General features: G+C 42.7%; 1 protein-coding gene across 1 annotated transcript in view; it reads right to left on the minus strand.

Annotated features, from left to right (window-relative positions):
- LOC121611822 (complexin-2-like) overlaps nt 1–10,777 on the minus strand; it is a 51,288-nt gene extending 40,511 nt beyond the window's left edge. The window contains exons 1-2 of the mRNA XM_041944522.1: nt 10,713–10,777; nt 9,653–9,770 (exon numbers count right to left, since the gene is read on the minus strand). Coding sequence (XP_041800456.1) covers nt 9,653–9,683 — 31 coding nt within the window. The 5' untranslated portion in view covers nt 9,684–9,770; nt 10,713–10,777. The remainder of the gene's footprint in view (nt 1–9,652; nt 9,771–10,712) is intronic.
- Between the last annotated feature and the right edge of the window lie 2,350 nt (nt 10,778–13,127).

Genomic DNA, 13,127 nt, shown 5'->3' on the forward strand with positions numbered 1-13,127 from the left:
AGAATGGCCTTTATCTTGACTTGGTTTCAACTCTATTGATCTATCTAGGAAGCTGCGAACAGTGAAAAGACTCTGATCGTACCTTTTAAATGGTATTAAATGTAACTGTGAGCATGATTTCAGTGGCTGCTACTAAAAAAGAGCATGCGTTACCCAAACAGTCCCAGAACCAACCCGGGTTAAAAGACTGGTGACATTGTTCCTGACTGTCGAAGCCTCGGGGTGCGTCATACGTTGCCAAACTAGATCTTTTGGACATGGCTGCTTCTGAGGACAGTGGTCTGTAAGTTGAGTTTCAGAAGGTCCCTGCGGGTTGGTCGATGTCACTTCATCATGATCATAATACAAAGAACACCACGCTGTGACTCTGAGACCTTCAGGGCGACTAGCTGGATGACAAACATCAATGCATCAATCATCTGCAGACTGACACTTTTTTAAATTGGCCCCTTCAGTCGAGCCAGGTGGAAGACTTGTGCCAGCGCACATACCAAATATAAAGAGGAGGATACGCATTACTCTGTTCTGATTGGATCTGACCGAGAACCCGGGGAAAACACCATGGTAGCGACTTGTAAATCACAAGGTATCCACACACTAAAGCTTAGCCTGCTTTATAATCTATTTTACTCTAAGTGGGGCCATAATTTACAAAATGTACATCATAATGTATTGAAGAAGGATTGAAACTAGCAACTGAGATCATAAACTCATTAGGAAACTTTATGTTTACTGAGGTAATAAAGTAACAAACAGGGTCAATTTCTCATAAGCTTACATTCAATCGGACTTAAAGCCAGTGGAGTCGCCCCCTGCTGGCCATTAGAAATAATGCAGATTTACGGCATTTCCACACATCAAATGTCAAATGGTAAATAAATGTATTCATATTTACAGCAGCCTTAAGGAAGCTACCCTCAACAGCTTATTTTGAATGGTTGCAAACAGTAATATACAAAGGAAATATCAAACTGTTGGGTGATCTTGTGACAGTAAATGTAGTGAATTTTGGTCTTCCATCTCTATCATCTGTGCATTCACTCAGCTGGGTCTGGTCAGTCACCTCAGCAGCTTAATCCTTCCATGCATGATGATTTGTCTTCTTTCCAGTCCACTGCAGAGATACTGGAAGTTTGGATCATAAACTAAATGCTTATACGAGTATCTGCCTCTGAATGATGTGAAAGTTTTATCGATTTTCCAAAAGAAACAGTGATTATTGGCTGTAAAGGTTCACCATTACTCTCTTATTCTGCCTCCTGACCTGATTAGATAAGTCCTGTGATAAGTCCTCACTAGAATAATTGGGAAGGATTTGAAGCTTGACACAGAGTTGTATTTTTAAATTAATGAAATAAAGTTGAGGTAAGGATAATTTCTTATTTTCAACTGCTTTAAAAGACTTTTGAGGAGCATATTTTGTAAGTTTTACATCCTAACAGATATCTCAGAGGTGTAATCCTTTCCTTGCTCGATGATAATGAGCCTTGTCTCCTGCTGATAGATTCCCGCCTAACCATATTATAATATTGTGAACTTTATAACCGCCTCGCCATTGAATGGGCAATTATAAAATGAGATATGTGATCTTATACATGCAGTGTATGGCTGGCTGAGAATTTAAGATAACTTGTTAAAATGTTAATGAAATAAGAAAATACATATGAAATATTTTAGATATGAAAATTCAAATTCTTCAACACGAAGTCAAACATTTAAATGCAGCTAGAGCCTAATATTGCTTTTCCATGCTAAGGCTCTGCTCCATAAATTATATAAAAAAAACCCACGGTGCTGTGCAGCGGAGGTGTCTAAATAGGGCAGATATCATTACTGCACATCAATTTATCAGGATTACATTCCCTCCACTCTTGGCTCATTTCTCTGAATTGGGTTAAAATAGGTTGATATCCGCCATAAAACATTATTCTTATATGCCAAGTCAGCTGAAAGCCAGTTAAGTGTGAAGAACCTCATTTGAGCTGCTCACAGAGTCTGCCCACCCATGTGGAAAGGTTTTATATGAAATCCAGCAGGAAGCGTGTGTCATAGAAATTACATGTCTTGTTATCTAAGCTTGTGCTCAAATGCTCAACTAAGGTGCATCATGTATTTTGGCGTCCTGACTCAAATGAAGAGTGGACACAAACTACATTTTGCAAAATAACAGAAAAAAAAATTGAAAACCAGTGATTCTGATCTGTATGTTCAGGCTTGAAGGGCTTTAATAGCATGCTGTAATATCACAGTCACGCTGATGGGACTGCTGCTGTACAAAAATCCCATTTCAGCTCCCATTGTTTAAATCAAAGCTTAACATAAGAAGAAAAATGATTAAGTTTTTAATAATCAACACTGTAGCTGCACAGAGGCTGTGCATGAATCTGTCCCACAGCTCTTTTAAAAGACAGCAGGAGGACAGAGGCCATGCCTGTAGCTCATAAAGACACAGTCCATATCAGGCTCATTAGCAGAGAGTGGACAGAGCAAAATGGATAGAGGGGAGAGAGGGGAAAAAAAAGGAAATGAGATAAGGATGAGCAAAGAGGGCCGACGTGCAGAGGAGGGCATGTAAAAGTCACTGATTTACAGATGTAGCTTTGTTTCAGTACATACTTTGAGGGAGGGGATGTACATTGTAATAACTGCAGCAGCTTTAAGAAAAGTTCAAGTCACAAAATAAAAAGATACAAATGAGTCTCCTGTCTTTGAACAAGTAAACAAATAACAGCCCATGTACCTGGGGGGTTTTGGAAGGTCACACAGGAGTTATATATCTTCATATAGCCATATATCCTCCAGAGTTCTTCAGCTAATCCTAATTAATCCTTTAGGATAATTATGTTTTATCTCCTATGTGACTGCACAACCAGAGTGCAGGGAATTGCCTCCTACAGTATACTGCATGTTACATTTTCACAGTTACACTATCAATGTTAGTGTGACACCTGACACATGGTTAATGCATGTTTTCATAACAGGACCACATTTGCAGACATACATGACATATTGCACCCACTATAGTTTACACATGCACTGTGTATGTGTGTACTTGTGTGACTAAATTTGAAAACAGTGGATTTCCAGTGTGCCGGCTTTTCAGGAGCTAATAAACCGTCATGTTTTCCATTTGAACACAACACAAGATTTGAGTTTAATGAGTCTTCATAATGTTCTATACGACAAAGTCTTGTATTATTCAGTATTTTCTTTCTTGCTGCAATGATTTTGTAGAGCAACAGTACTGTGTATCGGGTGGGTCTATTGCCATGGCGATTATGTTGATGATGCCATTAGTAGTATAGAGAATTGGTATCTTTTTGTTTATTTAAAATGCATACTTTATACCCCACAGGCCAATTAGATGAGCTTAAGCATCCCTTAACGACAGCACACGTCATATTCGAAATGTGTTCATTTCAACCTGATGTGATTTAACACAATCCAATCAGTCCATTCTTTATGTTTGTGGAACTCCGTTCAAAGGGCAGCTGTGGCCTCAAGGTGAGAGAAATGGCTTGTAACCGATAGCTCAGTTCACCACAGTTGAGGTGCCCTTCAGCAAAACACCCCACGTCCGTCTGCTCAGTGCCAACAGATCACTGAGGGAGGCATTTGTGCTCAATAAACCTGAGTGAATACAGATGATAACCACCTGTCCTTATTACATAAAGTAACTGTTCACCTGTGCAGGGACAGTAAGTTTGCTCAAAGAATGCACCTCTAATGGAAGCAATACCCAACATGGTTCAAAATATTTCATTTCAATATGAAATAATAGTCAAGGTCGTTCTTTTCAATCATTATTCCTCCAAAAATAAGACAGCAGCCTTAACACTGCTGCTCTGCACAGAAAAGGGAGCTTTAAGAGTCACGACTTAAAATCTGAAAGTGACTGACAGCAGTGTGGCTTTTCTTTTGTTTTAGTCCCTGAAATGCCTGCCTCGGCGTGTACGTGTGTCTGTGCATCCTGCCCAAACGCTCTGCAGCAGATGCACCATTATTACACAGTGTTATTCTCTGTTGACACACAGACGTTTGTCTGCTTACAGACTGTTTGCGTGTTTGTCCAGCAGGTGTGTAAAAGGTTCAGCTGCAGGCTGCTCTGTCTGTTCTGTTGTGGTGCGTTTCCCCCAGAGCTCCCTCACCGTTCCCCTGCTGTGGTTTCAACTGAGTGGGAGGTCTGCAACATCCCACTGATTACGACTTCCTCTCTCTCTCTCTCTCTGTGTGTGTGTGTGTGTGCGCTTGGCTGTGTTTCAGTGTGTCAGTAAATTTGAATCTCCTGATGATGTGTGTCAATGTTCACGTGTTTGTGCGTCGCTTGCCAGTTTTGTGTTTTTCTGTGTGTTAGTGTCAGCATCGTTTTTCCCTCCATCTTACTTGGGCAAACACACACACACACACACACTTTATCATCTAGTGCCAGCTAAAGCCAACTACTGAGGTCCCCCCAAGTCTCTCTTGTCACTTTGCCGCTGTCTTCTTCTCTCTCGCCACACACAGGCAAACACTGAATCACACACACACACACACATGCATACACACTTACACACACACACTGTTTCCCCTGTGGCTGCCTGATTGAGGTTTCCCTGCCTCGCCCTTTAGATTTACTGTAATCGACGATGGAGGGGGGGGGGGGAAGAAAGGGAAGGAAATGTAAAATTGAAGGATGGAAGCACACAGAGGGGATAGAGAGAGTGATGGAGTAAAGGCAGAGAGGAGTGTTGGGGGGAGAAAGGAGTGGAGAAATTACTCACAAATGAAGGAAGTATGAGGAAAGAGGATAAGGAGAGAACCTCTGAGGCGGCAGAGGACAGAAAACATCTCCCATTAAACGGAGATTACAGCTTCTGCTGGTCCCGAGTGCAGCGCGCCTTTACAACCGCTGCCGTCAGCCGCTGATGATATAACACCCAGTTTTAAAGATCAATTTGTCACTTTTCATCTCCTCCTACACCTCATTCTCCTCCTCCTCTTCCATCGAGGCCGAGGGCAGAGATGCTGGAGGAGGAGGAGGAGGACAAGGACGAAGCAGGAGGGAGGAGAAGGAGTTGTTGCAGCTTCATCGAGAGACAGAGGTGAGAAAGCTGACTTCTGTTTCTGAGCATTTTTGATGATGTCATATACAACAAATCCTCGTCTCTCCTGCTGCACCGTTTCCTCTTGCAATAAAACACACACACACACACACAAACAAACAAACACACACAGCCTGTTACTGCCCGGCAAACCGAATCAATTCCTCATTTGTCCATACTTTCTCCCGTCATGTCACTGATAAGCAGTGGCCAGCGGTTCTAAAGGTGTGGTTCAGGGACTCCGGCAGGCCTTTAAGTGAATTAAAAAGAGGAAAAGGCTCCATTTACTTTGGCTTAAGGTGTTTTTGCATGCTTTAAATCTTTATCTGCGAATCATATTTTCAATATCTGTGGCGACCATTTTGCATGTCCTAAACTTGATTCGATGACTGGTGACAATTCCATAAAGGACTGACTGTCAGTGGTGTTGTATCATGATAATGTGATCATATTATGTTGTTTCATAAATATCTGCTGTATAAAGTCTTGACTAGATGAAGTCATGACTCATTTCTGCTGCTGAGTCCAAATCGTCTAACCAAACCTGAGCAAAGCACACTCAGAAGGCAAACATTAGGAAAACTACTGTGCTGTACTGTATTACTGCTTCAAAGATGTTTTTTAAAACTGTGGGAAAGTTACAGGTCCTGCATTTACTTTGATTCTGATTGACTTTTTGCTTAAAATCAAAGGTGCACATTTGTGTATCAAAGAACATCTAAGATAAACTCGACGTAACACTACAGTGGATATATTTAGACTCAGATAGCAAGTCTGTTGACATGGTGATTCCATTGAATTACATTCATTTCACTGAAAAATGCAGTTCTGGTTTAACGAGGCCTTAAATTTGTTGAACAACACAGCTGGGTGTGGTCACGTGTGGTCTTTTAACCAGCTGTGCTGCAGAGATTATGGAAAACGCAAGTAGTTACCACAAGTGGCAAGTGCGAGGAATATTATTTGCCTGGATGCACTTACACTTAAATCCACATGATTAGTGGTGAACCAGCCAAAACATACGAAGCAACCAGCGTGGTCGTTTCTTATTCCCTGGTACAGACTGTTAAGGCTTGCATTTGAAAGGCTAAAGGGGTCTTGGGTGACAGAGACGAGTGTTTCCTTGGTGCCAAGCTAGACGACCTTGCTCTTCACTGTATAAAACAGACAGAATACAAATCACAGCATAGATGGGAGCAGATGGAGTGTGAGTTTCTACTCAGAGCGCACAGAGAGAGAGAGAAGTGAGATAATAGCCCACAGCTAATCCACTGCAAAATGAAAACTCATTACTCCTTAAGAACAAAACGAAAAAACTTGCTCCCCAAGACGGAAAGAAATACTCCGCTTAAGGTGAAGACCTTGGCACAAGCTGCCTGGTTTTCCTCATGTGTGAAATTTCTTTTATGCAGAGTTCAGCGGATTTGACTCATTCTCTTTATTGATGAGGAGCTTTGTACGCAGCTCCCCAGGACACCCACTAACACACCCACCGGCAGTGAAACACACACACACACACACACCTAAATACATGGTGAACACGCAGCTACTGTACAACCCTGATACAAACAAACAGCCAGAGACCAGCAGCCTTACAGCAACACAAGTGTGTTTGCAAGTTTTAACTCCTTAACTACAAATCCTGTAGACATTTCTGATGATCATATAGGCTTTACAGTGTCATAGATTCTGCTAACCATTGGTTTCCATTCATTTCTCTATGAGATAAGATCTGTTGGCAGACTCTTGTAACTAGTTATTGTTGCATAATCTGTTGCAGTGTACATTAAAAGTGGTCAAAGCTACATTATGGTTTTGCACATCTGCAACACATCACAACAGTGAAGTGAGTTTTCATGCAGAAATGAATGGAAATCAGTGGTAAAAGCGTCAAGATTTCTAAAACACAGCATGTTTTTCAAATCGGTTGGTTGTGCTATAAAGTAGAAATGCTTAACTGGGATAACACATGAAAAACCACTGGTGTGGTTCCTCAAAAGATCATTGTGATCTTAAGGATTTTTAGTCTCACAGCAAATTATATACCTTTACCAATCCCTTTAATTATATTACAGTCATATCAGTAACCACTACATGCAAACCATTGATTCCCTGCTTCTAAAGGTTATTAAAATGTAGATTTAATGTTCTAATAACAAACATGGAATCAAGTTCATGAGCGTAATCTATGAAGATTGTTACAGGTTCCTAATTGGAAAATAATGAATAATGAATCTAAATCTGTCCAAGAGGAGTGTGCATTTACAAAAATAACAATAATAATTAGTAGTGGTTTCAGTTCAAATAAATATTTAATGTTCCTGAGTCACTCAGAAAGCCTTCAGTGGAGAAAGAGAGCAGGAATCATGCCTGTCTTATCCTGTGGAAAATGTTAACATTGGGGAAAAAAGGGAAACACACTGCAGATCAGCACATCACTGAAACGATGAGAAGCACCTGCCCAGGTGACAACATGACACGCTCAGTCAGCTTCATCCAAAAATCTCACTGTGTCACATGTTTCACAGGTTGGATGAGTTTACATCAGAGGTCATTTTACATCAAGCATCCTAAACAGGAGTAGAGTTTTTACATCAGAAAGGAGAGGAGACTGAGGTGGTTTCATATCTACAAGGAAACCACAGACAGAAGATGGAGCCTCACTTTCAGCCCCTGTGTAACGAAGTGGATCCTGTTCCGTCTCATGTTTCAAAGTCTCCACCTGCTGCACTGTACGATGACACACCATCACTTCCTCATAGCTCCAAAGCTCTGCCGTAGCATTTAGAGATTTATTGAGCAGTGATGATTGTTTGGACTCAACAACGCAGACCAGTAGAGGAGAAGTGGATTTTTGCCTCAGGACTGGTGTGAGAAGTGTGGATGTTGTGAAACAGCTGCTATCCTCCATGAGGGAATGAGCTCGACATTTCAGAGTCAGCTTTCAAGATTTGATCAAGTGGTCAATAATTCAATCATGTTTAGGGAAAGATCCCCTGCATGGTTAAAAGAAACCAGTGTTGCCTGTTGATAGAAGACAGAAGACGTCATTCCATGTCTCTGTTTCAGAAACATCGGTATTAAAGGCCCTGAAAACATGTTTTCTCAACCAGCTTCTTAATATGTTATTATGTGAGATTGTGTCCACCATAAATGCAATTTTCTCCAAAGGTTTGTTTGAATTATTCACTTGCGAGACTTCTGCCGATGCTAGTTTTGGCTGTGCCTTCCTGCCTAGCTTGAAGTGGGCGGGGCTCATTTGGAAAAAGCTCAAGTCACATATTTTTGTGCATCAATCATGATTTAGCAACATTTGAATCAAAATGTGATGATAGTTGGTTGGTTTGCTAATGTGACCAACCCACAAATCTGATCAACCAGAGCACATGGCCCTAATGACTGCTAAACTTGATCTTTGAACATTTTAATTTCAGATTTCTTTATGAATTTGCATGTCTGCATGTTAAAGAGCACACACAAAACAGCAGCAACAAAGCTGGACTGATGCCTAAGCTTAACCACGTTGTACTAAACCCAAGGTAAAACATTAATGAAGGCACCTAGTTTGTACATAATTTATCTACTGTAATAGTTTTAACTTTGTTGTTTATTTAGTCATGAATAAGAGATTTCTTAGTGGGTTTTAATACTAATAAAGAGTCAAGATGGTTGAAGATCACAGAGGAATTTCAGTGCAGATACATCACAGCCTGATCATCTCCTGAGGACACAAACAGCAGCAAGCCAGGCCTGGATTTCCACTCTGTGCAAACATTGACTTTACGTGTCCGCTCACCAAGCACCGTCTCTGCTGCGTGAAAACCACTCAGGTCCGTTCACCTTCCACTGCACCATCTGCACATTCATACATGATAACAAGTTCGTATTCCCTCAAAATTCATTACTCTGTTATGATTATCTCATGTCCGGGGAGTCGCTGCAGCACAGGCAATTAGAAAATCATTCACATGCCTGCATGCTGGAATGAAATTACTGAAGATTAGATTCTGTCTTGATTATCTTTTTCCCCTTCAGGTGGAAAATGTGTACTCAGCATGTCGAGATAAGAGTCACTGCAGCGTCCAGTCAAGAGGCGCAGCCACAGCCTGATTAATGGTAAGACTGAGCCACCTGTTTTAACACCCTATGGTAAGCAGGTGGCACTCACTGGAACATGAAATGACCTTTTGGCCATAACGGTTCAATTTACTTTACAAATCACTACAGTGAGTTGCACTCAGTGCGCCCCAGAGGCCAAGTGCGCCATGAGCGCAGCGAGCCAGCAGCAGATGTGGAGGGAAAAAAAACCCTCCCCCAACAAAAGCCAGACAAATAAGACATAAAAGATGAATTGACTGCCTCCTCTGCAGATGCATCACACTGAGTAAAATAATGATGCGTGAATTTGTGCGTCAAGATGCGAAATTGAGAGGCACCTGAAAACCACAAAGTCGGACAGAAGTTTTGGAGGAAAATAAAAGCTCCAGGAGAAGCAGAAACACCATCAGACTCACACACGCACATGTGTTCACACTCCGGGGTGCAACAGTGAAAAAGGACGATCTTACCTCCCAACGCTTGCTTCATAACGAAATTCATGATGATGGCTTTTAATTCCCTGCCTTCCTTATCCCAGCGATGTTACATTCAATTGTGGCGGAAAAGTAAGAACTCCTTTGCCCAGATCTGGAAAGAAAATGAGGTAAAAAAAAAAAAAAAAAAAAAAAAAAATCTTAAACTTTAAACGTATCAGTAAGACAGCAAAAGCAATGACTATGCAACATGATAAAGGAAGACTGACCAAGTCTTAATATGACTTAATATATTAATAAGTGGGACGAAGAAGTCATTATAAACTCATTAAGAATAGGAAATTATTTCTGAAATGACAGCATTTAGCTGTAATTACAGCATGCGCGAAGCCAAACAGTCACATTCAGGCTGTGTTAGACACGTTTCTTCAATGCGCCAGTTGAAGGACGCCAAGGTCAGCGGTTCAAACACAACCTGAACACAGCAGGAAACACAGAACTGCGACAAACGTCTCGGCTCTACGGACCAAATCAGCAGCTACGGCTCATCTTCTCTCGCGGATTTTCTCAAGGATCGCGGACAGCTGAGTGTTGGCTGTCAGGCACTGACGGGAGGATGTGTCACGACAATCACTATAACCTCTATGTGGTCGAGCTCCGCCCGCAGCCAAGCGACTTCTGGGAAAGTGCACGGTGCAAGTCCCCGGCTTGGCAGGACAGTCTGTTGTCATGCATGTGGACTGAACCACTGCTGTGTATTTTTCCTGATCATGTGGTAAAACTTTCCATCCTCCATTGGAGGGACATTGGACACAGCCATCCCACTCCGGCATCAGGAACGCTGCACGCACGGTGCGTTAATTAAGCAACAATGCAGGCGGATGCGTGCGTATTCGCAGCTATGTATGCAGTGGACGTGCAGCAAACATGCTGAAAATCGACCTGATTGTGCATTTGCGTGCAAAGAGACAGGGGTGGTGTAAAAGCAGCGATGCACATGCACTTCCTTGTTTGATCAGAGCCTGGTTTCAGCACCACCGCGGCTGGATAGCTCCCCAAACCGTGGGATTGCATTGAATCAGCAGCATCGACTCACCTCCGTCCGGCGACTGGCTGAAATCCTTCTCACACACTCACACGCCGAGCAAGGATCAGAGAGCAGGGCTTCAGCTGCAGCACCCTCCGGAACGAAGTTATCCTGCAGCAGGCAACAGCAGCGCGGGCTAATCTAACTGCTCGTCCCTTGCATCTCCGGTTCCCGGGGCTGGAAAAAGGACGTCCTTGGTGCCTCCTCCTGCCTGCCGCTTCGTCTTCCTGCACACACACACACACTCACTCACTCACACACACACACGCACGCACTCACACGCGTAGAGAGAAGGAGGAGGAGGATGAGAGGAGGAGGGTGAAGCTGCTGCCGTTCACACCGTGATGGGAAGGAGCGACTGAATCACATGGAGGGATGGAGAGGGAAACGTCCCGCTAACGTCCTCCTGACCGATAGAGAGAGATCAATTATTCAGCCCTGACGCTGGCTGGCTGCTCCGTCCTACAGCCCGCCCCCCTTCTCTGCAACAGGGAGAGAGACTCGGCTTTCACTTAAAACGGTAGTGCAGAAAATAACGGGGAAATGATGGGTACTGGGTAAATATGCTGTGGCTGGATGTCTCTTTGTTTGCCTGCACCGTCTTGTTTCATGTTTAGTGTTTGTTTCCGCGAGATGAGACGTGAAAACTCACAAAATATTCCTGTGGGATTCCTCATGTTACTATGGGGAATTCCAGCGTGTGCTCTTCCCTACATCACATTTTTCTTTATTACATTTGATACATGATAATATTCTTCTAGACATCAGGACATACAGTATGACTGATGTGTGCATCGACTCTGTGAGAAGCAGGGGCAAAATGAGAGAGGCACCTCTTTCTGCTTAGGTTTGCCCAGGTCACATCAGAAAGGCAGCTGGGATGCTCAGGTACCCTCCTGATAAGACCTGTAACAGAAAAGTGAAGCATCCTGTTATGGCCAAGACTGCCTCTGCACATGCAACTCAGGGTAACACTGCCTGCAGACATTTCCAACTGAAACACGCAGCAAAAAGAAGTGTTTTTAATGGGATACTATCACAGTTGCTGTTTTAACTTTACTAAGATTTGACCTTTAAGTAGACCCATTATTGCAAATCTGTTAGTGGACTGCTTTAACGTTCCTGTGTCCCAGAGTTCTTACACTGCTGAACAGTGAGTCCAGTGTTTGATGTTCACCTGTTACATGAAGTCAAACTCTGACATCAATCTATAGCAGGATTTAGATTTTAGACATGAAGATCTGTTCACTTCCCACAGGGAGCACTACACAGCCAGCGAAACAGTTGTGCAATATCTTCTGTGGGTCTTTAAAGTGTCTGAGAAATAGACTCATCTCAGGTTGCTGAAAGCCTGCAGTACAAACTGCTGCAGGGAGTTTCGACTGGTGTGGCCATTTACCAGGCAGGGGAAGTCTAACGACACATGGGCTTGGGTTGCATTACAGGAAATGTAGGACTCCACATTTTTTGAGCTTGACCCATAATGGAGGCTAATGACGGGCTCAGACTACACAATATCAGCCCGACCCAACAGATGTAGGGCATCAGGAGTGAAAATGTCCATCAGGTGTGAAGACTGATCATTTTATCTTGAGTAGTGCGTCACAGTGGAAGACAACTGCTGCCACATCTGGGACGCCTCATGAATCATGAGACAGCCGGTATCATACACACTGCCATTGCTTGTTTATATTCTTCTTCCTGGAAGTCCTTCCCTGGCACCTCCTTCCCTGTGACATCACGTACGTCATGAATGACAGCAAGCTATGATTGGTCGGGAACCACCCAACATGCAGGCTGCAGTGTTTCTCGGCCAAGTCATGCAGAGAATGTATGACATAATGGCCTAATCGTGACACAGTGACCATCGTTATAGCCAGAACTTTCATGAAGCCTGAACGCAGTGTAAAACTGTGCATCAGTTTTGATCATCCTTTTATTAAACTGCTGGAGCGCCCCTTTAAAGGCAGAGCAATTTGTGCTCTTTAATGCAGATGATTTAAAAGATTTAACGTGGCTTCCTTCAGCTCCATCGACTCTGGACTGACGTAGGCTCCATACGCCAAATGTCATCCTACACTCTTAAATCCTGCTGCAGAATTGCAAGCTTGCAGCGTCAGATTCATACACACTATGTGATACTGTCACATATCCTACATATTTATTCTGTATCTACTTGTTTCACCCTTTACAGATAAAAGTTGCATCACTTCAAACCGAGCAGAACATTTTTATGGCAGCTGCATGACAACAAATGTAAAAAAAACCCCAAACAATGTGTGTACAGTGACATATTTGGTAAGTTTGTGAGTCTGTATATGAAATAAATTTATATTAAAAAAAAGTGTTTGAGCAGTTCTTGTTTATTACATAAAAGAATACTGTTACTCCGCTCAGTGAGCTTGAACTTCAGGAGATACATGA

This window comes from Chelmon rostratus, chromosome 9 (assembly GCF_017976325.1).
Source record: "Chelmon rostratus isolate fCheRos1 chromosome 9, fCheRos1.pri, whole genome shotgun sequence".
Lineage (NCBI taxonomy): Eukaryota > Metazoa > Chordata > Actinopteri > Chaetodontiformes > Chaetodontidae > Chelmon > Chelmon rostratus.